Raw genomic sequence first — 26,430 nt, forward strand, 5'->3', positions numbered from 1 at the left:
GCATGTCTGCACGAATCACGTTGGAGTCAGGCATCCCCACTTTGACAGGCTGATGTCATATGGTAACATAGATGACACATGAGGAGAACCTCAAAGGCATGGTGTCTCAACTTTTACAGGGTTGCCCCCATGCCCCCATTTTTGGGTCCGCCAAGTTCTTGTGACCCCGGCACTAAAGTTGAGTCATGAGACTGTATGGGACATGGGAGTATACTTGTGACTGTGTGGGGAGCTCATCTTACATGAGTTTGATATTACTACATTTGAGCTGAAACAATAGTTGAATTATCAATTAGACACATTTTATCATAATGGATTAATTCTCCAAGTAATTTTCTAAGCTAAAATGCATATAATTCCATTTTATAAAATGTGAATATTTTTGTCTTAACTCATTATCTAAGTATCATTATCAGCTTCCAATCTTACTTAAACTTTTGTTTACAAAAGTAATAAGAATTTTAAAAGAAGAGACATCCTTGTAGACTAAGAAAGACTTTTCTTTACCAATTTCACCAAAGTTGACAACATTTAAGAAAATTCTAAATGTAACTATGATTCAAGTTTATTAACATTTGGAATAAAACTCAAATGTAAATAATTATTTGTCTTCATCAGAGAACAGAGTGTATTGCAGAGTTCCACTGGATCAGATCAACATGGAACAACCGCTCTCTATTACGATTAAATGTCAACTTTGTAAAAACTGTAAACAATGAAAAAACTGGTATAGCTACATACAATTGTGATTCTGGTGTGTTCCAGGCTGGTGTGTTTCCACTACAAAGTGATCAAATCTGTGAGTTGAGAAACATCAGACGTCGCTGCAATGAGTTTGAAAACTAACCAGGGCCCAAATGCCCAGGGTAAGTTTGCAAAATGTGTTTTGTGTTTTGTTTATTGTACAAGGAAATATGGAGTGGTTGTTATAGACTACCATTTTGTTTAAATGGCCTATACTTTACACACATTGGCATAATAAACATGCATTTGAACTTCATTTGACATCAGGCATAGTACTTCTTCAGTACTTCTGAATAAGAAAATAACTCTATAATGGAATGAAGGAAAACAAGTTTACCAATTTCCTTTTTACCTCCAAGAAAAACGATCCCAGACTGTCTGGCACCATTCACACGTGTTGTAGAGGCCTGAATGTGCTTTATGAAAGCTACATCAGCTCTAAAATGCCGACACATTTATACTGAAGGTGTCCTGAGAACTGCTGGTGCCCAAATCGAACATTTCCTCAGCAGTGATTGGTATGCAACGCCTGACTGCTTCCCTACCAGACTTGGATTATGTGTGAATCAATGCCAGAGGAGCAGGAATCCTGCCTGCATTCAGATGATATACTGTAAGAGTGTAAGCCAATCCCCTGGGAGATGACGCATACAGTATGATGAATATGCAATGTATGCCCTCTATTTGGAGAAGGGCTGCTGTTTAAACGTGATGAAGGATGGTTAACCTGAACATATCTCACTTGGAAGTATTAAAATAATAAGTCGTGTGTTCGTGCAAATTATTTATTCAAGAGAGAGCAGGATATGGTTTCACTTTAAAAACACTTTGTTGTTGCATTCCTATATTGACAAAATAATTTATTTCATACAGTATGTTTGTTTGGGAACTGAAAAGTTGTGATTTTTTTGATTAAATTCAATTTGTTTTTCATTTTGTCTTTCCATAACATTTTCACTTGCCTCTTACATATGTTTCCATGTGAATTGGTGCAACTACAGCATGTTACAGAATATTAACACATTAATTATAAAGTGAATATATAGCTTGAAGAGTCCTTTTCTAATCATAAGTTGTCTAAATAACTTTTCTCTAAAAATGGTTCACTGACTCCTTTTGAAAACCAGATTGTCATTTCTTATATATATATATATATATAACTATATCTGAACGTTTTGCTATGGTATGTGGTATGAAGTATAAGAGATAATTCTAAAAATAGTTTAAATCCTTAGACTACAATAGTGCCATATGGCTCAAGATTTTACAGTTAACAACAGCTGTGGGAAACATTAGATTCTGCACACAGTAATTAGCTGTTTGTCCTTTCTGTGTTATGCAGCAGTAAAGTCATGCTCTAAGCAGGCCTCATAGCGAACGAAGAAGCTCTGAGTCATTGCTAGTTGTGATGCTGCTTAAGGAAAAGCAGTAACAGATGGCAGGTCAGAGTTTCTGATTTTAAAGCTGTTTGATGAACTCACTTGTCTGTGCTGAGTCATCCTATGGTTGAATATTAGGGATGCACCGAATATTCGGCCACCGAAAATTATCGGCCGAAAATGGTTAAAAAGGCCCTTTCGGCTTCGGAAATATCACCGAATGTCAGAACAGGCTTACGTTGGTAACCTAACGTGTTGTTGTGATGACGTAATAAAGACGCGGCGACCATGCTCGCGGCTGGCTCACAGGGGGGGGGGGGACATTGACCTTTGTCATCGAGATTGCCCTGAGCCTTTCACAAATCGTATTAAATAATCTGATGACAGACTGTAAACAGAATAGCTGAAATTTTAACAAACTAAATAACTCAGTTTCCTCTAATCATTAACCCATGTTTGTATCATGTAGTTAACTCCGTGTGTTGCTGCTAGCATACATAACACCTGACGTGGAAACGTTACTCGTGGATGGGGCTACAGAGCTGCTAGAAAGACAGTCGAACCCGGTACATTCCTCCGTCTGCATGCGGTGCACTTTTGCTAAATGTTTAGACAAATTGCTCGTGCTTACATGCTAAACTCTTATTGCACTTATGGTAACAAGTATTCTCCACATCGAGACGGGTAAAGTTTAACCACACCTCGGAGCGCGTTCTCTCCGCCACCTCCGCAGTGTGCTCCGCTGCATGTAGCAGCTGCGTGTGTGTAAACTGCCCCGCCCCCTCGCACACAGACGGGGGAGAGAGATCTCGTCTGATCGAAAATACATCATAGACGCATTTGTTGTCTTTGCATATTAGAAACGAGTTGGCGACACTAAGACTGCGATATCATGTTGTTTAGCAATAATACATGACATATATAAATGTACTGTATGCATTCAAAAGTGCTGAATAAATGTTTTATGGACCCATAATAGTGATTATTATTTAAGTTAAGTTTTGCCATAATCATGTCTATTTCCATAATCAGGTAGCTGAACAACATTGGTAAAAAATGTATACATTATATATATATATTTCTATTAATCATTTTCGGCCTTTCGGCATTCGGTTTTCGGCCAACTGTTTCCTATTTTCGGTATCGGCCAAGAATTTCCCATTCGGTGCACCTCTAGTGAATATTAAAAAGGAATACGGCTTACAACATGTGTCACCCATCTCTTTAATACTGTCTCCACTGACACAGGAGGAACTTTAATGGTTTCCAAGGGTGACAGTGCACTTCAAATACTTGTTTTAATAATTAACACACGTTAGTCCATGGTGGTAATTTACGTCATGATGATTATTATATTATTAGCTTACATAATTGTGACAATGATAATGTGGCTATATGATCAATGTGTTGTCATATTGTTTTATAATAATATTTGTATACTGATACTGCTATCTGTCACACAACGCTAAACTAACTCCTCACTCCACACACTAACCAGAACTTTAAAAAGGATACCCAGACATCATGTAAACAACCAAATGTCATCTGTAATCACAGCCTGTTGTTATATCATCAAATACATCACCTTAAATGCTCCATCCATACTGCTTTATCCATACAACTGCTTTTATAATAAAATGGAGTGTTGCTTGATTAAGGAAAATTCTTAATGATCAAAGTACATTTCAGACCTTGTCATGATGCAGCTGAAATAGTTGACAAAGTGAAAGGAAATACTGACCCCTTGTGAAATTGTAGATTAACTGCAGCAATAAGTAAAAGCACAAATAATGTCTTCTGGTGTGACTGTTTGTGACTGTACAGATAATATAACTGGTTTTAACACAATATAAATGAGGAAAGAGTCATAATGCTTAACACATATTTCTAACCATTCAGTTACATGGTTTTCCCCGGCATGTTTTAACGATAGACTCTGAATAAAGGTTTCAAGTCATGACGTGATTTTCCAAGCATTTAAAAACATTTGCTTTACTTTTTCTGTGGCCTATGTTTGCTTCAAAAACCTCACACATGAGTTTTACCACATGTTCTGATCCTAACAGTGGCTATAAAGAAAAGGTCCAGAGTTCCCGGGGTGATGATCACTCAGTACCTGGAGATATTACCTGCAGGAAAGACCACACCTGATTTTACCCGCAAGCCAATGGCTGTGACTGCTCAAGAGGGTAAATAACAAACAACCACAACATTGTTCATCAAACACCATTTCTACAAATCTATCACTGTTGTTTGGATTTTTCAGGTAAAAAAGGATTGTTCAAAGCCATTGTTAGTGGTGAGCCGGCACCCACTGTAACATGGGCGCGGAATAACGGCGAGCTCAATGAGCCAGAAAAGTACACGACCAGATATGATCAAAGATCTCAAGAGCACATTCTGGAGGTGAGAAAACAGCATTTACAAGAATCACTACACGTCTAGTAAAACACAAAACCCCTTTCCTGTTATTCCAAACTTAGTGCGTTTGTAAAAAATGTGTAATTTAATGTAATTGCTTACTCAAGTTTACTAACTTTGATTTGTTCTCAGAGAACTTTGAAGTACTCAATTACAAAAGCTTATTATTCATCACAATGTGAGACATTACCAAATATTATGATATTGCTTTATCAGATCATCAATATCAAACCGGATCAAGCTGGCGCGTACAAATGCCTCGTCACCAATGAGTATGGACAGGCTGTCTGCACTGCAAATCTCAATGTTATTGAAGGTAAAAGACGGATTATTACCATGCCATGTTCAATGTAAATCAATTAAATTAAGGTAATATATTGTGAAGCTAATATTTTCCTATAATTTCTTGTTTTTGTTTTCATGTTTTTATTTCAGTTGGCGTTAAGAAGAAAGCTCCGGCGGGTATGAAACTATGCTTTGTATGCGTGATTAGGCATTCATATTTTTTGAATGACAGAGATTACATAATTGTGTCGTTTACTGAATTCTAGCTTCAATAGAAATGTTGGTGGACATGCTAATATACTAACACCTATGCCTTCATTTGAAAAAGTGTAGAGCAAGATGCTATAGATTCAAAGTACAAAGTAAGAAAAACAGTTTGTTCTAGGGTTTAAATAGATTCATAAAGGACAGTTTATTGTTTGAATAAATATTATGAGAATTATATATGTTGTTATTTGCCATCACGAAAACCTGTGTCTTATTTTCTTTCAGCAAATGGAGATGCACCATTAGATTTCAGAAAGATGCTTAAGAAAACGTAAGTTCAATGATTTGTTATTGCTTTTCAAATATCTCCTGCTGCAGAACTCCAAATATATGTCCCTCTCTTCTTCTTTTCAGTGTTGTTGTCACCAGAAAAAAAAAACTCCCACCCAGAAAAGATGGAGAAATTGATCCAAAGCTCCTTGAACTGCTTATCTGTGCACCAAAGAAGGACTATGAAAAGATCTGTGCAGACTTTGGTGTGTTTGACTTTCGCTGGTTGCTGAAGAGACTCAACCAGCTGAAAAAGGAACGGGCAGATGAGCAGGCTAAGGTACTGAGCTGTCGGCAGGTTATAAAAAATGTAAATGTATTCTGGATTATGTATTTTATTTAAGTTTGTGGGGTTGTAAACAAGTTTCAATACTAAATTAAACATTTCAGGTGCGGTGTTAGGCTACTTTTGGCTCATGAAAAATGTTTGAAGTAATTTGTTCCATGTTCTGAATGTATTAATATGCCTGAGGCAAATACGTCCTAGTGCATCTTATAAAGTAAACATCCATGCTCCGTTCAAGGTTGCTTCAATTTAAAATGTCTTTAATTCTGTCAGAGCATCCTTTTCAAACATACAAATACAGAACATTTTGTTTTTCTTTTGTAGGTTGTAGAGCAACTGGACAATGTGAAACAAATAGAAGTAAAACCCAATGGGACAGCTGAATTTAGCCTCGACATGACACTTCAGGATCCCAACAGTTCAATTAACTTATACAAGGTGAGTTATCAGTATTTGAAGATCAACAATTTGAATAAAATGATTTCCAAAAACAAATAAAAGCAATACAAAAAGAGAAATTGAACCTGTTTTCTCCTTACAGGATGGGACACTGCTTCCATATGGTGATGATGACAATTCAAAGCATAGCCTTAAGCAAACTGGGACAAATTATGTTTTCAGCATCAAAAATCCTCAACCAGAAGATGCTGGATTTTACCAGCTTGATGTTGAAGATGCAAATGTCTTAGCAACTGACTTTAAAGGTGGGGTCTTATTACTGCAACTGTACTAAAAAGCATGATTGTACTAGGAGTTTGCAAAACAATTGAAGGCACATTCAGAAATGAGAATACGGCCAGTTAATCCACACTTTTTCTCCTCTCTTAGTGCCTCCTGTGGGTTTCATAGCCAAGATCAAGGATGTGAAGACGTTTGAAAGTGAAGAAGCCGTCTTTCAGTGCGTCTTGTCAACACCTCTCAACAGGATTACCTGGTCCAATAAGGACTTGACACTTGAACATGGGGACAAATATGAGATCACTGTCTCAGAGGACAAGCTAATCCACACATTGAAAGTTAAAGACTGTAAATTGGCAGATACTGGAGCATATTATGCCATTGCTGGAATAGCTTCTAGCAGTGCCTCTCTCACAGTAGAAGGTGGGAAATCATTTGATAAACATAATAATATATACAAGTTCTAGTCTTGATAGTTTGATACCTGGATGAGCACTTTCTGAAGCGCTCGTTTTAAAAATGTAAGAAAAGTTCATGATTATTTCTCCATACAATGTGTTTTCTGAAATTCAGTTGATCCAGATGGTAAAGGCCAAAAGGGCACCCAAACTGGGAATGAAGAAGACCTGACTAAACTGGCATTGGATCAGCAGGCCAAGCTACCAAAACACACGGAACAGTTGGAGGCAGATGGCACTGGAGATGGCAATGGTGATGGGACCGGTGGGAAGGGTGATGGAGACGGCACAGATAAGGACCTTCAGACAGGTGGAGATGACGGAAATAAAGGGGATGATGCAGATGATAAGAACAAGAAGCGAGAACGAAGCGGCCCTTTGGTTCCAGACACTGTTATAGGTAAAATCCTTATATATTAATTGTCAAGGCTATTTGGAGTCCGTATTTATCAAGGGTCTCAGAATTAATCCTAGGTATAGCACTGAAAGTTTCACTAAAAATAGTAATATAGTGACTGCACAGCAGGAAGCGTTCTACTCCAGGGAAGAAAGAACAGGAAAAAGTTGTAATGACAAATGTGATGTTTATCATTAAGACCTATACATTAAATTAAACATCTTCAAAATGTTCAATATGGAGTGTTTAATGTCAGAATTCAGAATCTTTAATAAAACTGACTTCAGGGTTAGAAATTAGTCAGAAATCAGTAGTCAAGGATGTGGAGTTGAAATTATGAATTATAATAAAAGTACTTTAGGAGTAAATAGCTTTTGGTATTCCAATATTATATAACTCACTATAGCTAGACATTTTATGACAAATACAATTTGTAACGGTCATCAGACAAACTAATAACTCAAATAAATGATATATGTAATGGACCCTCGGTTATGATCTGCCTCATGAAAAATCTTCTGTATTGTTGCATGTTGACCACTAGAGAGACATTCTGTAAAAAATAAAACCAGCATGTTCTGGTCTTTGCTTTCCATGCCCAAGAGGTTACAGGAATACAATGCATACAGTTACATATGGACGAATACAATGCATAGAATTGCATATGGATGAATACAATGCACACAGTCATTAAGATCATGTTCTAAATGTCTTTTGGTTTTACTGTTGCAGATACTGGCGTTCAGTTTGTCAGTGGGCTGTCAGATACGCTTGCTAATGTTGGTGACCGGGCAGAGCTTTCTTGCAAACTAAGCAGTGAGACCGGTGTGGGACGTTGGTATAAAAATGGGAAGCTGGTAAGTCAACTTCAATTTTAGAGAACTACATGGACCACTGCTATTTGCCATACATATCGACCATTTCCTAGCTTGCATAACCGTATAGATCCATCATACACACAAGTGTTATAGTGCATTGCATACCCTTATTAGTCCAAATGTGGTCTGATAAATATGAAATCTTGTTATGTGACAAGCTAACCGAGGAGGATGGGGTAACAATTATCAAAGATGGAGCCTGTCATAGGTTGATAATTGATTGCTGTAAAAAAGATGATGGAGCTGTGTACCGCTTTGAAGCTGAAGGCCGTAAATCTGAGGCAACACTCAATATTCAAGGTCAGCATGAAAAGTATTAACATGGTATCAATTTATAAATTACCCAATGGTTGAAAAAGGTTTGCGGTTTTGACAAGACTTTTCTCTCTAACATTGAAGATCCACCAAAAATCGATGCCGATGCACTAAGAAAATTCTCAGAGCCAGTCATTATAAGGGCAGGGGAAAATGCAGAATGGAAACTGCCATTCTCAGGTGGGGCGCCAATGACCATACAGTGGTACAAGGATGGTGACGAGCTGTTGCCCGCTCTCAATGTGAAAATTGAAACATCAGATACTGAGAGCAAACTACGCCTTCTTAAGTGTCAAAGGAAAGACTGTGGAGAGGTCAAAATCAAAATCAAAAATAAATACGGTATAATTGAGGCAATATCCAAACTTATTGTGCTGGGTAAGTTGCCAATAAGAGACATAATGCCATGTCTTCCACATTGTACTGTAGGTAAGGAGATAAAGGTTAGTATGATTTATTTTATTTTTATCAACAGACAAACCCACACCACCACAAGGACCTGTGGACATTATGGAAAGCGCTGTTACATCTGTTGAGTTCAAATGGAAACCGCCAAAAGACGATGGTGGATTCCCGGTCACAAACTATATTTTAGAGCGGCAACAAGTAGGGCGCAATAAATGGACAAATCTCGGTGAGATTCCTGGAAGCAACCCAAGTTACAGAGATTCAGATGTGACACCCGGAAGGAGATACTGTTACAGGATCAGAGCCAAGAACGCAGAAGGCCTCAGTGAATACCTGCAGACTGAGGACATACCAGCTGGTGTATTACGTAAGTCAAACATAATTTAGGCTTTGTAATGGCTGCTGCTGAAAAACTCCCAACTTCCCGGGAAGCAGGTAAAGTTACAAGAGTGAAACAAGAAAAAAATGTGATTTTCTTTTTTGTATTTTGGAGGACCATTAATCACAGAATTAAAATTACAGAAAAAGGATGACCAAAATGTCATGTTCCCCTCACAGGTTATCCTGGACCCCCAGCAGCACCTACATTAGTCAGTGCCTTTAAAGACTGCATCAATCTGACATGGTGTCCTCCATGTGACACTGGAGGAACCAAAATAGTGGGATACAATTTGGAAAAAAACAAGAAAGGCACCAATTACTGGAGCCTTGTAAACCAAGGAGGGCCGATTCCAGGTATACAACTTATGGCTAGCTGCAGAAAGAATCCAGTGTAAATGTAATGCCTGATATGATTCGCCAAAAGTAAATGAACATTCCCTATCGACATGATAACGATTTCTTCCTTTTTCCACAGATACAAAATATGCAGTGAAAGATGTATTTGAAGGGGCGGCATATATATTTAGGGTGTCTGCTATCAACCTATCTGGTGCTGGAGATCCAAGTCTTCCATCTGACACAGTAATTGCAAGAGATCCAAAGAGTAAGCCAGTAACACATGAACTCTTGTTTTCTACCACAGTTCTCTCCACTGAAAATTATGCCAGTCATGCTTAATGGTGAACTGACATGCTGCTCAACATTATGCTCTATGTCGCCTTTTAAGTTATTATAAAAGCAATGTAATGCTCAGCCAATAACGTCTCATTACTGTAATTGCAGAACCCCCAGGCAAAGTGACAGACCTGAAGTTAACATCCTCCAATTACACCACATGTTCTCTGGCTTGGATAAAACCCAAAGAAATAAAAGGAGTAGAGGATGAGGCCGAAGGCTACTATGTGGAAATCAGACCAATTGAAAACCTTGAATGGACTCGGTGTAATGCTACCCCAATTACTATAACTTCCTACACTGTGCTTGGCCTGAAGGCAATGGCCACATACTGGGTGAGAGTTATTGCCACAAATTATGGAGGTGATGGAGAACCTCAGGGCTTTGATAATTACATCATTGCCATGCCTCCTCCTGGTAAGAAAATGTGAATTATCAACAGTTTCTATCGTTCTCTATATTATTTTGGAATACAGAAGGCTATATCAAAAGTGACATTGCCACTGCTCTATTACTGCAAGAATGCAAAAGACGAGTAATGTATTTTATTGACAGTTATTTGAAACCCAGAGTTCAAGGGTATAATTGTTATGACAAGACAGTTTCAACACAATTTTCGGGAGACCAGCATGAACAAAATACCTTAATTTTAAATATGCTTTAATCCCAAATCTGTACAATGTCCTTAAGAAATGCATATCCATGCCTTAAAGGTGGGGTAGGTAAGTTTGAGAAACCGGCTCGAGATACACTTTTTGTTATATTCCATGGAATGCTCTTAACATCCGATAGCAATGAATATCTTAAGTGCTTTGACAAAAAAATCCATAAAAAATGTCATCTGTGGAAGCCGTGGCGCTGTAAAAAGCACGACCAATCATTTGAGCCGGCTAGAACAACTGGATGGCCTACCTGCCTGTCAGCCTTCCATCTGTGCACAAACTTACCTCGTGCCCTCATTGGTCATGTGCACGTTCGTGTGTGTTGGAGGAGGGGCTCTGTAAGGAAGTGGCAGATTTGTTCCGGCTGTGTATTTTATAATTCTAGCGCACTCGAGCTGGTTTCTCCAAAATGACCTACCCCACCTTTAAAGGTTCAGAAATATTATATTTTAAACAAAGCTGTGTTTTCTTAAAATATATCCAGTATAAAAGACAGTCTTTTTTGTCTTTAGACAGAATGAGAAAATGATGTATAGAAAAAGGACTAGTTTGTTGAATTGTTTAACAAAAATAATCTAAATTAAATATCTTTATTTCAACCTCACAGTAAAGCCAAAGTTTAACGATCGCAACATGAAGACCTTTGTGGTGGTAAGGTCTGGAAACACAGTCCGTCTGAACATCAACTTTGAGGTACTGTGCTGGAAGTTTTCCTCCCAATGGGATGACTGTAGAATCAACAAATGTAATATCTTTCTTTATCTTTACAGGCCTGTCCCCTGCCAGAAATTACTTGGCAAAAAGATGGTATTCCAGTGGCCAAACATGTAACTATTACCAACTCTGATAAAGGCTCTCAGCTGTGGATCCCCACATCTGATCGGCCCGACAGTGGCATCTACACCATAACTGTCAAAAATATTGTCGGCCAAGCAAGCTTCAATGTTGAAATCAGAGTTACAGGTAAACTTATGTGCGCACTCCACAAACTACTGTTCAGGATAATACAATACAATACAGACACTGGATGCATGCTTTTTCATGGCTTCCTTCTATGTTCCCATCAAACGTTTAACACAATATACAGTTGACCCAATAAACCCCAGTTGGAATAATCAAATCCAAGTGTAAAATGCAAACAGACTTACAGCAATGAGAGACTGAACTGGATGCAGATTGTTTGTATGTACTGCTTGTGAATATAAATATACACTTTTGTAACTTGGACCTCTGTAATTTTGTGCCTCTAACATTTGGTTTTAGATGATCCCAAGCCCCCAGGTCCTGTGGAGCTGGATCAGAACATCCCAGGAACAGTGACCCTGTCCTGGACTCCCTCTCCAGATGAGAAGAGAGATGACAGACTACACTACATGGTAGCTAAGAAGGACTCCTTCAAACGCAGTTGGAGGACAGTCGCAGATAACCTCTTCAACAATAAATGCACAGTAGTCAATATTTTGTCTGGACGGGAGTATCACTTCAGGGTGTTTGCTAAAAATGACATTGGTCCTTCACCACCTTCTGAATCCCCTGTGTTTGGAACCATAAAGGAAAAAGGTGTGTGCCTCTGATTCAATCACAAACACATTGGAATTCATTCTCACTATCCTGTACACTACATAATGCTGCATTTTGGTTTGTATTCTTAAGATATAGGCTCCTGCAAAATCCAGCGCATTTTGTAATAGGTTTAAGAAAATAGCGGGGAAAAAGATGCACAAAATCGAAGCAACACAGGCCGATACTGTTTATTTCTACTTCTAGTCACTTCTACTTGATGCAGATAAAGAGAAACAATAGCAGGACGATTAAAAAGCATAGACACATAGGGGATATAGATTACAGCAAAGTTATAATGTAAACATTAGAAGACATTTTCAATATGATGGTTAAGGGAGAAATCTTTAAAAGAGACTATATCTTCTCAAGATATAGGATTATAATAATCTAAAAATGTCAACTTGATACATTTCTTGTGTTTCAGGAAAGTTCAAAGTAGACATGCCAGAGAGAAAATCTTTGGACTTCCAGTCCCCTCCATCGTTCATCGTTCTACTAAAAAAGCGTACAACTCCACAGGGTTATGAGTGCTACATGAGCTGTGCAGTTAAGGGGGATCCAGCTCCACGTGTGACATGGTACCGCAACGATACGAGCCTGAACACAAACACCAACTACCACATCACAAATGTTTGTGGCGTCTGCTCCCTGCTCATACTACGGGTGGGGCCCAAAGACAACGGGGAATACAAAGTGGTCATTGAGAACAAACTGGGGACAGCCGAGTGCTCAATGATGCTGAATGTCAGAGGTATTTACACTTAATTAAAGTTTGAGAATGTAACTGTTTTTCATAAAGAGACTGATGATAGATTTGAGAGTACAGTACGATAATAAAATAAAGTTATACCACCAATGTTTTTCTTTACAGAGTGAAGAAGAACTTCAGCTGCTGGACAGAAGCTAGACGAGCAGAAGTCTTAACATGTTTTAAATCAATTAAATTAAACTAAATGTAACTACAGATTGAATACATTTTAAGTTAATCTATCTCCCACCGTTGTGAAACACAAATATAAAAAAAACAAGCTCTAGAAAACATGAATTGTGTCTTTTGGAAAAATGTCACACGCTGTGCTTTGTAGAGATATTAAACTATCATGCTATTATTTACTTGATGAAGTCAGACACGCTGTAATAGTAGTATCCTATTGGGCAATATTTGTGCTTGTTTCTTGTGCGTTAGGACACACTAGTGCATGACTTTGCACTAGTACAGGGCGATACATTACATTACATGCTTACGCTTTTATCCAAAGCAACTTACATACACTTAATGATGGCGATGGATATCATTTGGGGTTGAGTCTCAGGCCCAAAGACACATAGAAATGTTGACTATAGGGGTTCAGCCATACATGTATTAATTCATGTAAAGTCTTGCATGTTAGAAAGAGACTGCGCTGTTTTATTGTGATGCCTATGATCTGTTCTTCACTGTGCTATGCAAGTTATTGTAACAATCATTTCAGCATTCAAATAAGTGTTTGAAAATGGACAGTTATGTTAGATTTACTTTGCCTAAGGTTTCAATGTATTTATGTTGGATTACATTTACATTTTCTTGAAGAAATCTGACAGCTTTAAATAAAAAAAGAAATATGTTGTATTATAGGTGCTTAATGTTAGACGTCTATTTCTCTCTCCCTTGCAATACACAACTGCAGAAATTGTTGGTGCATAACGTTAAATTAATAAAGACAGCTCTGACAACTGTGTTGTTTACCCTGTATAGTGTACACAATCAGATACATTACACACAAAAGCAATGTGGGTCACATTCCTGCCAATGGTGTTATACTACTCAACCAACCAGTCTCTCTCAATTACATTTGGGTACTATCTCTGATGCCACAGGGATGCCATTTTGAAGGTATAGAGCTGTACCTTTAAAAAAGTGTTTAGTAAACAAGTTAACGTGAAGTTATCCTACCCATTAAATGGTCAAACTGGAGAAACAGAAGAAAAGTAAAAGAATACCATACCAAGACAAACTCATCACGTACACCAAGGACCGTTCTTTTTCTAAATTGTCATCTAGTCAGATAACAACATTAATTCATATGACCCTAAAGCAAAAAACATAAGCACTGACACTGTAAAAGAAGACCATAGCAAGCAGCAAAAACACTCGTTTTTTTTGTATTCGTATACTAGCCATTCTGGTTGTAATTGTTTATCTTCTTGTTGATGCTTCTCATGTTATTTATAAATGGTTAACTCATTCACACTAGTACAGAAACCAAAATCACATCACAAATGATAGCGCATAGCTCCTCAGAAAGCCACTAATGTCAATTTCTGACACAAAAAAGTCTCATGGAGCAATCATTTAACATGTCCATACCAATATACCTTTGTCTCAGTAGAAACATGTCTGTTTCAAAACATAAGGTGTTAGAAAGGCGAGCGACATTAAAGTTGTATTTGCAGATAATGTACAGATATTTAAACTGTACGGTCTGTACTTGAAAACATTTGTTTTGGTTGTCATCATCTGACTTAAATAACCATTTAACCTTACCCTTAGGTGTAACACCTATATCAAAGAAACTCAAAGTGTGTTTGTGCTTGTGGCAGGAGAACTTTAAGGCTTTCGTTTTCAAGTTGGATAGTTTGGAAGTTATGGTACTGTCAAAAATCCTCAAAAAAAAGGCGAGGCATTATTCTGTGCAAAGCGCACAACTTCATTAAATGCTTGGAAGACACATTGATGGTTGATGGCCATAAACTAGTTTGTGAAGGACTGCTAAAGGTGAGTACGTTGAGTAAGTTTGTTAAGGACTTTCAACCTACAAACCCAGCATCATGGATGTGCTCGGCATCATAAGAGACACCAGAAGTGGGAAGTAAATAGGTGTTCACAAATGCTTTCCTTAAAGGTCCCATGTCATGCTTTTCCGGTTATTACCCGTCCCCTTGTGTGTTATGAAGGTTGCTATGCATGTAAACGGTCTGCAAAGTCACAAACCCTCAAAGTACACCCTGTAGCGAGTAAAACTCTAACACAGCAAATACCTGTCTATGCTGCCCCAGAACTCCTCGTTGGAGATTTCTCTTTTTCTTCCTGGGTACAGTGACGTGCCCATACCCAAATGGACCCATTGGTCCAAATGGACCAATCTATGGAGCCGTTACGTTACGTCCGCGGAGCTGTTACGTTAAGTCCGGGGATTGGTCCAAATTGACCAATTTGCGGACTTCCTCACAGACACACACTCAATCTTTTCTCAGCTTCAGCTCCGCCGATTTCTCCTCCCTGAGACGGCAGGACGTGGCGGATGGCCACTGGCTCATAGGGAGGGGGGGGGTGATACTCATGTGAATGTATTGTGCTCTCAGTATAACTGTGCCCCCTGCTGTCTACACAGGAGATAGATACACAAGCAGTGATGAAGTGCACAGTAAGCATACAACGTGTGTGAGCCAGCACTGGTTAATAAACCCTGTTAACGTCCAGCAAGTTGAGTCTTTCATGTCCAATCACAACATGGAAACATTACATTGGCGACGAGGAGTAAACGAAAGGACACACGAAGGATAAACACGGACTTCGTTGAGTTTTCCGGAAAAGAAAAGAAAGAAAGACAGACAAGTGGAGAGTAAGCTAAAAACGAAAAACGTGGCAGTCGGCGCATCGCAGCAGCAATGGCCGTGAATACCGCTTCTCTCCCAGCGTTTGACACAGAAACGGACCTTGGCTCTGTCGGACCTCGCTGGATGAAGTGGATGCAAAGGTTTGAAAACTACACCACTGCTATAACCATAAATGGCGATGCTAGGCTAAAGGCATTAATGCTGCACTTAGCGGGAGAACGTGTACATGATATCTACGACACACTAGCAGGAGAAGATGACAAATATGCAGACGCTAAGCAGAAGCTTACATACTTCTCACCAAAGAAAAACGTCCAATATCAAGTGTACATCTTCAGAAAAGCTAAGCAAGATCTAGGTGAAACTTTGGACAGTTATCACACAAGGTTGAGGATGTTAGCTAAGAACTGTGAGTTTACCAGCATGGATGCAGAGATTAAAACACAAATCATACAAAGCTGTGCATCATCCAGACTGCTCAGAAAGGCGCTGAGAGAACCAGATTTAAGCCTAGATGCACTTTTAGACCATGGGAGAACAATGGAGCTGTCCGAACTGCAAGCAAATAGAAAAGGGCACAACAGCTACAGTCAACAGGCTGGATCAAAAGACTGCAGAGAGTCATTCAAGCAGCAGTAAATGGTCAGAGAAACGCTTTTCCAGCAACTGCTGCAGAAACTGTGGAGGTAAATATCCCCATGATGGTGAATGCCCTGCTAAAAGCAAACAATGTAGAGCCTGTGGTAAACTAAATCATTTTGCAAAACAATGTCGCTCAAGATCTAAAGACAGTGACACAAGACAGGCACAACGCAGAGCTAACACGCATGCAAAGAAGATTCATCATATAAGAGGGGCTGCACCAAATGAGAAAACAGAGCATAACTCATCCAGCAGTGACGATGCTTATGTTTTTGCAGTTGAAGCTGACAATATTTCAGAGCTGCCACAGACTCATATCAAGCTAAATGAAAATAGCATGTTTGTTTTAATCGATTCAGGAGCTACAGCAAACTGTGTCAGTGAACCAAGCTTCAGAGCCCTGGTGCCTCTTCCACAACTCAGCCCCACAACAACAAAGATGTATCCATTCCGCTCCAACTTTCCATTGCCTGTTCGTGGATCATTCAGGTGCAATGTGGAGAAGGGACAGAAAAACACAATGTGCACATTCTTTGTGATCAAAGGAGATGGATTTAATATTCTAAGCTACCAGACATACAAAACACTGGGACTGATTACAATTGTCACCGCAGTGTCATCCAGACCACAGCATCTCAGTCGCAGGTGAGCTGGTGGAAAGCAGTCCCGAGCTGTTTAAAGGTGACATGTCATGCTTTTCCGGTTAGTACCCGTCCCCTTGTGTTTTATGAAGGTTTTTATGCATGTAAACGGTGTGCAGAGTCAAAACCCTCAAAGTACACCATGTAGGGAGTAAAACTCTAAAACAGAAAATACCTCCCCAAAACGCCTCGTTGGAGATACGTCACTGTCCATTTGATTCTTCCTGGTACATCATGACGTCATGTCGTCCCCGGAACGAAATGGACCAATCCGTGGAGCCGTTACGTTACGTCCGCGGAGCCGTTATGTTAAGCCCCCGCTGATTGGTCCAAATTGACCAATCCACGGACTTCCTCACACACTCAGTGCAGGCAGCTCTGCTGATCTCTCCTCCCTGGCTGCAGGCTGATAACAGACAGTTGGGATCGCGGCGAAATTCTCTCTGCAGACCCATTCTCTCTGCAGACCCATTCTCACAGCGTTTATCAACCTTTTTCTTACTCAATATCAAGCCACACTTATTGTTTTTACTTCGGCTGTGACTTTGTGTGTGCTCAGGGTGAGTTTGGCTGTGTTTCGCTGTGTATCGCTAAACAAGGAAACAACACCTCCACGGAGCTTAGCGCGATTTACAACGTCCCGACTGGTCCCGACCAATCGGAGCATACTGGGCTCACAGGGAGGGGGGGCAAGAGCTGCAACGAGCCGTTTAGTGGAGAGAGTGAATACTGCTGAATACACATACTTTACAGAGATGCTGTATGCGAAACCAATGTGAGTTTGGAAAATTGCACAGTATAAATCTATTCTAGTAGACCTCAACAATGGAATTATGATCAGTGGAAATGGCCATGACATGGGACCTTTAAGGGAATAGGCCAACTGAAAGACGTTCAGGTAAAGCTTCATATAAATCCTGACATCAAACCAAGATGTCAACCACATCGACGAGTAACATTCCACATCCGCCAGAAGGTTGAGGATGAGCTTCGCAAGCTAGAAGCAGAGGACATCATCGAGGAGGTGACTGGACCGACTCCATGGGTATCAGCTATTGTTGCACCACCCAAGCCTAAAGACCCCGACAAAGTAAGAATTTGTGTTGACATGCGTCAGGCTAACACAGCCATAGAGAGGGAAAGACACATCACCCCCACAATGGATGACGTGATACATGAGTTAAACGGAGCAACTGTGTTCTCTAAACTTGACCTGAGAGCTGGATATCACCAGCTAGAGCTTCATCCAGACAGCAGATACATCACAACATTTTCCACTCACCTTGGACTAAGACGCTACAAAAGACTGAGTTTTGGCATATCCTCTGCTGCTAAGGTGTTTCAAAATGCCATATGACAAACACTGCATGGTATGAAAGGTGTGAAGAATCTCAGCGATGACATCATTGTTCATGGTGCCACTCAGGCTGAGCATGACAACAACCTCAGAGCCCTGTTCCAGAGACTGAAAGACAGTGGTCTCACACTTAATCGTGAGAAATATGAATTCAACAAATCCAGGCTTGAGTTTTTCGGCTTCATCTTCTCAGCGCAAGGTGTTTCAGCTGATCCCAAAAAGGTTGTGGCAGTCCATCATGCCAGAGATCCTGAAAATCAGAGTGAGGTCAGAAGTCTGCTGGGCATGGCCAATTATTGCTCCAGGTTCATCAAAGATTTCTCATCTATTTCCGAGCCGCTACGAAAGCTCACCAGAAAAGACACACCCTGGGTATGGGGCCCAGAACAGCAAGCTGCTCTAAAGACACTGAAAGACAGTCATGTCATACGTGTACTAGGGCGGCTCGATTATGGCAAAAATCAGGGTCAAAAGTTTGAAAGCGAAAAAAAAAGATCTGAAAGCGAAACAAAAAGATCTGAAAGTGAAAAAAGATCTGAAGGTGAAAAGCAATGTGAAACCTGAAAAAACAAGATTTGAAACTGAAAAAATTATTGTTTTGAATCTGAAAACGAAAAATCTGCAACTGAAAAAAATAAGGATTCAAATATCAAAATATGTATAAAAGTTCAATCTGAAAATAAATATTTGATTAAAAAAAATTGCTGAACTGAATCAAAATAATATTCAAACTGAAAAATGATTTCAAATACTTATTTTTATTTTGAATACATCATTGTATTTTTCAAAGTTCAGGATAAAAAGTTGAACTTTCAAATAAATAGTATTTTTTTTTTTTGAATGATCAAAATGTATGACCCTGAAATAGCTCCATAGTCCTACAGCTAGCTCATGAAGGACATCAGGGCATCGCTAAAACCAAAGCACTACTCAGAACAAAGGTGTGGTTTCCAGATATTGATCAGAAAGCAGAAGCATCAGTATGCAGCTGTCTTGCATGTCACGCAAATACCCCAGCTGTACATACTGAGCCATTAAAAATGTCAAGTCTACCAGAAGCACCCTGGCACAGCATCAGCGCAGACTTGTATGGACCACGACCAACAGGAGAGTACCTGTTAGTCATGATAGATGATTATACACGCTACCCAGTTGTTGAGAGTGTTAGATCAACTTCAGCTAACACAATCATTCCAGTCATGGACAAAGTTTTCTCTATGTTTGGAATCCCCAGAGTGGGAAAAACCGATAATGGCCCCCCATTCAACAGCAGCCAATTCTCTCAGTTTGCAGACTACTTAGGATTTCATCATCGCCGGATCACACCGCTTTGGCCTCAAGCTAACGCTACAGCTGAAAGATTCATGCGCACACTGGGCAAAGCAATACATGTGGCAGAAACACAGGGAATTCATTGGAAACAACATTTGAACATATTTCTACGTGAGTACAGATCTACACCTCACAGCACAACAGAGAGCTCACCTGCTGAACTGTTATTCCAACGCAAAGTACAAAGATCCCTTCATTCACTCACACTGCCAACAAGAGCTCAGACTCAGAAGTGAGAGCTAAGGACAAGAAGGCTAAAGCCAAGATGAAATCTCATGCAGACACTCATCGTCATGCTACACCTCACACTTTCACTCCAGGTGACATTGTGCTTCATCGCCAGCCCAAGCATAACAAACTCACCACACTATACAGTACAACACTAAACCCTACACTGTGATTAAAGTCAAAGGCTCAATGGTTACAGCGGCAAGAGATGGACATTGCATAGTCAGTAACTGTTCATTCTTCAAGAAGATCGCTGGAGAGCTAATTGACATTCCACCAGATCCAGTCAGTGATGACTCTACTGTCACAACAACACCCAGATATCCCACGAGACACGATAGGCGTCCTCCTGCCTATTTACAGGACTATACATAGTGTATGGACTGCTAAACATGTGAATGATACTCTGGGTATATACAAATGTGTATATTTCCAACTGTTGTTAACTTCAAGAGACTGTTGAGTCCTGGTTAAGACAAGAAGTAAGATTTATGTAGGAAACCGTTTTAATGCACTTTCAGTATGCATAACATTGTGTGGAGGATGTGTTCAAAGCTAAAATGTGAATGCAAACATTTTAAAGATACTGTTACAGCAGAATTGCTCTAGTTCCAGATAACTGTTGTGTTAAATGCAGTATAACAGCCAAATGTTTAAAGCTATTAAAAAGAAAAGGGCAACGTGATATTCATGTGAATGTATTGTGCTCTCAGTATAACTGCGCCCCCTGCTGTCTACACAGCAGATAGATACACTAGCAGTGATGAAGTGCACAGTAAGCAAGTATAACGTGTGTGAGCCAGCACTGGTTAATAAACCCTGTTAACGTCCAGCAAGTTGAGTCTTTCATGTCCAATCACAACATGGAAACATTACAGGGGGCAGGAGCTCCAACAAGCCGTTTAGGACAGAGAGTGAATACACATACTATACAGAGATGCTGTGTCACAGAAAACAGAACAAGAATGGACAACTCTACCCTCTGCTCACTCCTTTGCTGTAAAATACTGGTCCAGCACACACATAAAGGCAGCAAGGCATTGCACTCTACAGTTCCAACAGCTCCAGCGACCCACTAGCACCCCCACTGCATTTAAGAGGGAAATCCTCTCATTTTTTCCCCCATGCATTTATCTGACAACTTCGATAAAGTGCTAATATATCAATAATTTAAGCTCTTTAAATGACAAATTCCTAAATAAACAAGACACCAGTAAAACTGTAGTTTCAATGAACAAGCTTCAACATTATAATACTGTTTGCACATTGTATCACTCTAAACGTTTTTTTAAGAGGACTTCCCAGTTGTGTTGTCAATATAAATTACTTTTAATTAGTTAAAGTTATGAATACAAAACCTTTCTGATGGAGTATATGCACACTGTGGTGTATTCATTATTGGTGGATCTAAACTCGTATTCCACCAATGCAGTTACATACCGTGCAGTCACGCCCCCCACACCAGCAGTTGCTGTGGATGCAGGCCCAATGAATGACTAGGTCAAAGGGTCTTGAAAAAGTAATACCTTTGCTGATCCAGACGACAGCCTCAGCCTGCTGAACCCAGTCCACTGAAGACACGCAGATCTCTAGTCCTCCTCTGCTGCCATGGCCAAGCGAAAGTCTAAGAAGCCGCAGGAACAAGACTCCTCCATTGTGTTGGAGTCTCCCGTTTCAAAGCCTAAGGAAAGCATGAACACCTCTAAGGAAAGCATGAACACTTCTAAGGAAAGCATGAACACCTCTAAGGAAAGCATGAACACCTCCAAGGAAAGCATATACTCCTCCGAGGAAAGCATAAACTCATCCAATGGAAGCGTAAACGTATCCAAGGCAAGCGTTAACACGTCCAATGGAAGCTTTAACTCCTATAGTTCACCAGCGTTGTTGTTCATCATTGTGTTCACAGTCGGTGCCTCTATAATGGGTTGGTTTTGTGTAGAAAATCAGCAAAGAGTCGAGCAACTGTCGGAAACCTTTACATCAATGCAAAAGAAAATCACCAACCTGCAGCGGGCGGTGGAGATAACGGAATCATCACAGGTAACAGCTGATTTTTCACACGTTTTTCACGTACATTGTTTGAAGATGTATTATTTCAAAAGTTGTTTTACTCAATTGTTCACCAAGATAAAAAAAGTAATCGTTAATTTGTTTTTTTGGACTTAATTTCGGCGTTGGGGGGCAAACTATCGCAGCATGGCTTAGCAACAGCTGCGTTAAGCATATACCGGAAGTTGCTCGTTTGCCTTCAAAGTAAAGTAATTACATTTGTCGTTCTTGAAATAATTTAAATATAAATACATTAACAAATACATTCAAAGTATATGTAAATGACGACAATGTTTTAGTCACATCCAGTTGGTGCGATTTAGAGGATAATACGAATGAAAACGTGGGTCTGACTTTATTCTGAAAAACTAACAAAGGAAGACATTAAGCATGGCGGGCTTGACACTGATGGTGATAGTACCACCTGTTGTTATTTTTAGCATGGTTTTACTCTAAGCAACTGTACGGTCACGTTTCACTGACATATACTGTACTCTGCTGCTGTTTGGTTAAGACAGTTAAGTACTGACGAACCAAGGTTCCTTATCACATTGATGCAAAAAACTAATAATTATCATACATTGCTATGAGTCCTGCTCATTGATTTGTAACGAGGTCAACCCCATGTTCCCAGGAACTATGTTTTGTTAGGGCTACCAACACAGTTCAAGGGAAAAGGGGACATGGATATGTAATACCCATTTTGGATATGTCCATGTTTTAAGTTAAGGAAACTGTCACAATTTAGGGCTTCAAAGTTTAAGATTTCAACAAGATGCACCCTTTCCACTGCCCACAATGTGTTATTATTACGCAGAGATATCAAAAGGATGATATGGTAAAAAGCAACATTTAATTTTGTATTGTCTTTATGAAAGGGCAGTGGAGGACGAGGCCATGTATTTGCATGTTGTACACACCCCTGCTACAGCGAAATGACTGCTCAGTCTGACATTGAAAAGACAAGAAGAGATTACAAATGTGTTAACTAACCAAATGTATTCTTTTATTTATTCCACTCTCTGTAGACATATACAGGTTGTGATGTGGAGGAAAGGATATTTGCCCTGGAGAAGGCTGAGGTTGCCCTGGCCACGTCAGAGAAGTTGAGGTACTCTGAGCTTGGGTCCCTAAATGCTGAGCTGGACACCCGAATAGCCGAGTTAGAGCAGGTCACCCTGTCCGTCACAACTCTCCAGGCTATATTCAAAAACCAGAGTGAGGAGTTTGAGGCTGTGAAGGAGAGCGTAGCTGCCGGTTTGAGCTCCAGCTCGGCACTGGCTGAAAATGTGGCTGAGCTGACCAATGCTGTGGCTAGTGCATCCTCCAAAGTGGACGAACAGGATGCATCATTGGCCTTCCTTAATGTACAGCTAAAGGGACAAGCCTCAGATCTGAATGAGATGAAAGAGTTGATGCACCTCCATGATGCTGCCCTTCATACAAGCAACCAGGAAGTGGCTTCAATAAAGTGAGTTCGGTTAGAATTCAGAGTTAGATTTCTGCAACTCTGTACAATGTTTTTTATTTGTTCACTTTCTGTTATGTGTGTGTGTTTTTTTTTTTTTTATCAGGGAGAATGTCAAGACTAAGCAGGTCATGCATGCCTTGGCGTTAGAGGAGATGCTCACTTCTGTGCAGGTTATTTTGGATGAGCAGTTTGACACTACCACGATCCTCCGCACCAGCATCATGGCTCAAATGCAGACTTTTAACGGCCAGGTAAACCCTTTTGCTTTTTAAATTTGCAAATGTTTAATTCCTTTTAGAATGAATTAATAACATATCTTTCCATCTCAGTTGGGGAATGATCCTTCGTGGTCAGTGAATCTTGATGAGGACGAGCTTGAAGCAGAAGAGTTACTCGCCACCACTGCAAAGGATGCCACTGAGGTGCAGGGAAAGCTAGAAGACGTAGAGGATAAGGAGGAGGGAATGCAGGAAGAACAGCCACTTGGACAGGAAGTAGAGAGTGACATTACAGAGGAGGAGGAAGAAGAAATTACTCAAGAAGATGAATTCACAGAACAGGAGCTTTTGGAAGTGGTTGCTTTGGAAGAGGATGTTTTCAAAAACATTTTTGAAGAAGAAGAGTCAGATGACTCAAATCAGGAGGTCTCCATGGATGTAAATGAGGAGGATGGGTAGTTGTACTTGAAATGCTTCAGTACATTATTAGTCTTATTGAGATGAATGGAAACCCTTTTTTTTTTTTACACGCCGCACACTTTCTTGCAAATGATTTGTAGTATGTTATATTCTACTTTGGTTTTTCTAAACATGACTAAAAACTTGAACAAGTTTGTAGAACTTTGATAAATATTTATGTAGTCTTATGTCAGTCATGTTTGAGGTTAATATACATAGGTCTTGTTGTACGATCTGTTTCTGAATGGGCATTTTGAAAGATACATTGGGGAAAAAAAGAATGGAAAATCTATAAACTGTATTTCAACCGTTTACACATGACAAGATTAAGCTATGAAATGTCAATTGTTTTTTGCAATATGAAAGAGGAAACCAATGTGACTGTACTTGCAGCTTGCAATTTAACACAAGGGCACACACGTGTAGTGCCTCTCTCCATGGAGTTATTTATGGTTCAAGTGCACATGCTGTACATATGGCTACAGTACATATGATTCCATTGGTACATACTGTTCTCTTGTCATGAACCTCTTTTGTAAAAAGGTTAAAGTACTATTTTCTGCCAGCAGATGGTGCCTGATAACTCGTAATGATAAGGAATAATCAACAACTCTGAAAGAGGAACCAAAAAACTATTTTTAAAAAAGAAAGGGGAAATCAAAGGGGTTAAGGATTCTTTTTCTTGGTTTTGAAACTATTGAAAGGGAAATTCTGCTTGCAGCAACACGTCTTCCTAAATTAGCCTTCTCATGTTGTGTAGACAGCTACCGATCTGTGACACCCTGTCTAAACTTAAACTGGCAAACGGCAACCACATGATGTTCAATGGAAATGGCTCTTTGGTTTGCCATGAGGTTACTTAAGGAAGGTGTGAATAAATACTCAAGTTTGGAAAGAGAACAGATGGCGTGTTATTTTTTTCTTTAATCTGTATTAATAAATGCACTCATTTCTCAGGACAAACCAATGAGTGGGAGCTTGATGGCCACATACAGCGCTAACAAAAAAAAAAGAGACCACTGCAGCATTATCAGTTTCTTGGTTTTACATATAGACCATGTTTGAGTAAAATGAAAAAGATATATATTTTACTCTATAAACTACTGAAAACATTTTCTGTGTTGGGATTCAACAGACACTAGCTGCCACATACAGTATGTATAGTAGACAAATGTGGAGTGTTCTCATTTTCTTTCAGAGCTGTATGTTAAAAGTAGACACACTTATCTGATATTTAAAGGCAAGACCTAATGGGCGTTTTAAATGTCAAATACATATTTTTTAAATATCTTTAAAACTAATTTAAACTGAAGCTATACTGTACATGTCATGCTTAAACAAAACTAATGCAGAATTATGTTTGGCAAGACAGGGGAAATAGAAATCTTTATATCCTAAATTGTGCTGTGGAACTTCACATTGCTGGAGGAGTAACTCATCGGTGTCACTGTAAGAATATAAATCTGTGAAATAATTGGTCTTGTTTGTGTCTGTAATGAGATTACAGCAGGTGCAGACCGAGACAGCCAACTCTGAGTCAGCCCTGATTTACTTAAAGGCCAACAGACACAAAATGATGCCCATGTTATGTCAACATTTTAAATTTAAACCCTTACCATATATTTTGTTAGCAACTTTTCAGAGTATACTGTATGCCATGAAATATATGTGTCCTAGAGTACCTTTCAGGAGAATACTTGCAAACAAATGAGCTTACAGAATGATTAAAACTGAGCATACTCGTAATTTAAGGTATGTAAACTCGTCTTAACTTTCTACACATGCAGCCTACAGCTTGATTAAATTAAAACAAGAAATCCGACTCTATTTGTGTATCTGACCAACCTTTTTGTTCAACCTTATCTCACTCAAACAGAAACACATGATCACCTACTGCACTGCATGTGTCCTATTTTAAATGTAAGTTTCACTTTCAGATGTACCTTCAACCCTTTTTTTATGATTGAGGAATTACCCTTTTTAACAGCATTGTTTCAACGTGTGGGATTGAAATGTACACATGTTAGTCAAGTACTTGTACTTTATGTAGCATTCCTATGATGCTATACTTTTTACTACACTATTATTCAGATGGAAATATTGTATTTTGTAACTCAATATATTTACTTAAATCAATGATTATACTATGTGTTATTATTAAAACAAAACAAAACACATCTCTTCACACTCGCATATCCACCCTGATCATTATCCATCACACATCCTCTGTTTTTATTAATTTGGTTATTTGATTGATTTATATACTGCGTTGTCTTGTTTATGTTTCTTACGCTGGTATTATCTATTGTGTATCTTATTTTTTGTGTGTTTGTACGGCGACCTTGAGAGCCTTGAAAGGCGCCTAT

The 26,430-nt window shown here is 39.3% G+C and overlaps 2 protein-coding genes across 2 annotated transcripts; both read left to right on the forward strand.

Annotated features, from left to right (window-relative positions):
* Positions 1-829: 829 nt before the first annotated feature.
* Positions 830-19,556, forward strand: LOC117539518 (immunoglobulin-like and fibronectin type III domain-containing protein 1). The gene is made up of 25 exons (XM_034205714.1): positions 830-866; positions 4,163-4,312; positions 4,390-4,529; positions 4,761-4,860; positions 4,980-5,006; positions 5,322-5,367; positions 5,451-5,646; positions 5,977-6,090; positions 6,194-6,356; positions 6,481-6,753; positions 6,904-7,188; positions 7,918-8,042; positions 8,222-8,363; positions 8,463-8,756; positions 8,854-9,153; positions 9,345-9,521; positions 9,643-9,771; positions 9,951-10,259; positions 11,112-11,197; positions 11,275-11,467; positions 11,768-12,064; positions 12,492-12,811; positions 17,924-18,037; positions 18,374-18,676; positions 19,539-19,556. Exons 1-25 carry the CDS (start codon positions 830-832, stop codon positions 19,554-19,556), a joined length of 4,338 nt encoding a protein of 1,445 aa, XP_034061605.1.
* Positions 19,557-21,362: 1,806 nt separating this feature from the next.
* On the forward strand, positions 21,363-24,964 carry LOC117539480 (neurofilament light polypeptide-like). Its single transcript, XM_034205665.1, has 4 exons — positions 21,363-21,907; positions 22,945-23,387; positions 23,491-23,638; positions 23,717-24,964. Exons 1-4 carry the CDS (start codon positions 21,473-21,475, stop codon positions 24,062-24,064), a joined length of 1,374 nt encoding a protein of 457 aa, XP_034061556.1. The 5' UTR covers positions 21,363-21,472; the 3' UTR covers positions 24,065-24,964.
* Positions 24,965-26,430: the final 1,466 nt, after the last annotated feature.

Source organism: Gymnodraco acuticeps, unplaced genomic scaffold (genome assembly GCF_902827175.1).
Source record: "Gymnodraco acuticeps unplaced genomic scaffold, fGymAcu1.1, whole genome shotgun sequence".
Classification (NCBI taxonomy): domain Eukaryota; kingdom Metazoa; phylum Chordata; class Actinopteri; order Perciformes; family Bathydraconidae; genus Gymnodraco; species Gymnodraco acuticeps.

Coding starts and splice junctions, on each gene's coding strand:
- LOC117539518 (XM_034205714.1), top strand. CDS start 830: ATGAGTTTGAAAACTAACCAGGGCCCAAATGCCCAGG. Junction 4,530..4,760: donor CTCAAGAGCACATTCTGGAG/GTGAGAAAACAG, acceptor TTGCTTTATCAG/ATCATCAATATCAAACCGGA. Junction 5,647..5,976: donor GGGCAGATGAGCAGGCTAAG/GTACTGAGCTGT, acceptor TTTCTTTTGTAG/GTTGTAGAGCAACTGGACAA.
- LOC117539480 (XM_034205665.1), top strand. CDS start 21,473: ATGGCCAAGCGAAAGTCTAAGAAGCCGCAGGAACAAGACTCCTCCATT. Junction 21,908..22,944: donor AGATAACGGAATCATCACAG/GTAACAGCTGAT, acceptor CACTCTCTGTAG/ACATATACAGGTTGTGATGT. Junction 23,388..23,490: donor CAGGAAGTGGCTTCAATAAA/GTGAGTTCGGTT, acceptor TTTTTTTATCAG/GGAGAATGTCAAGACTAAGC.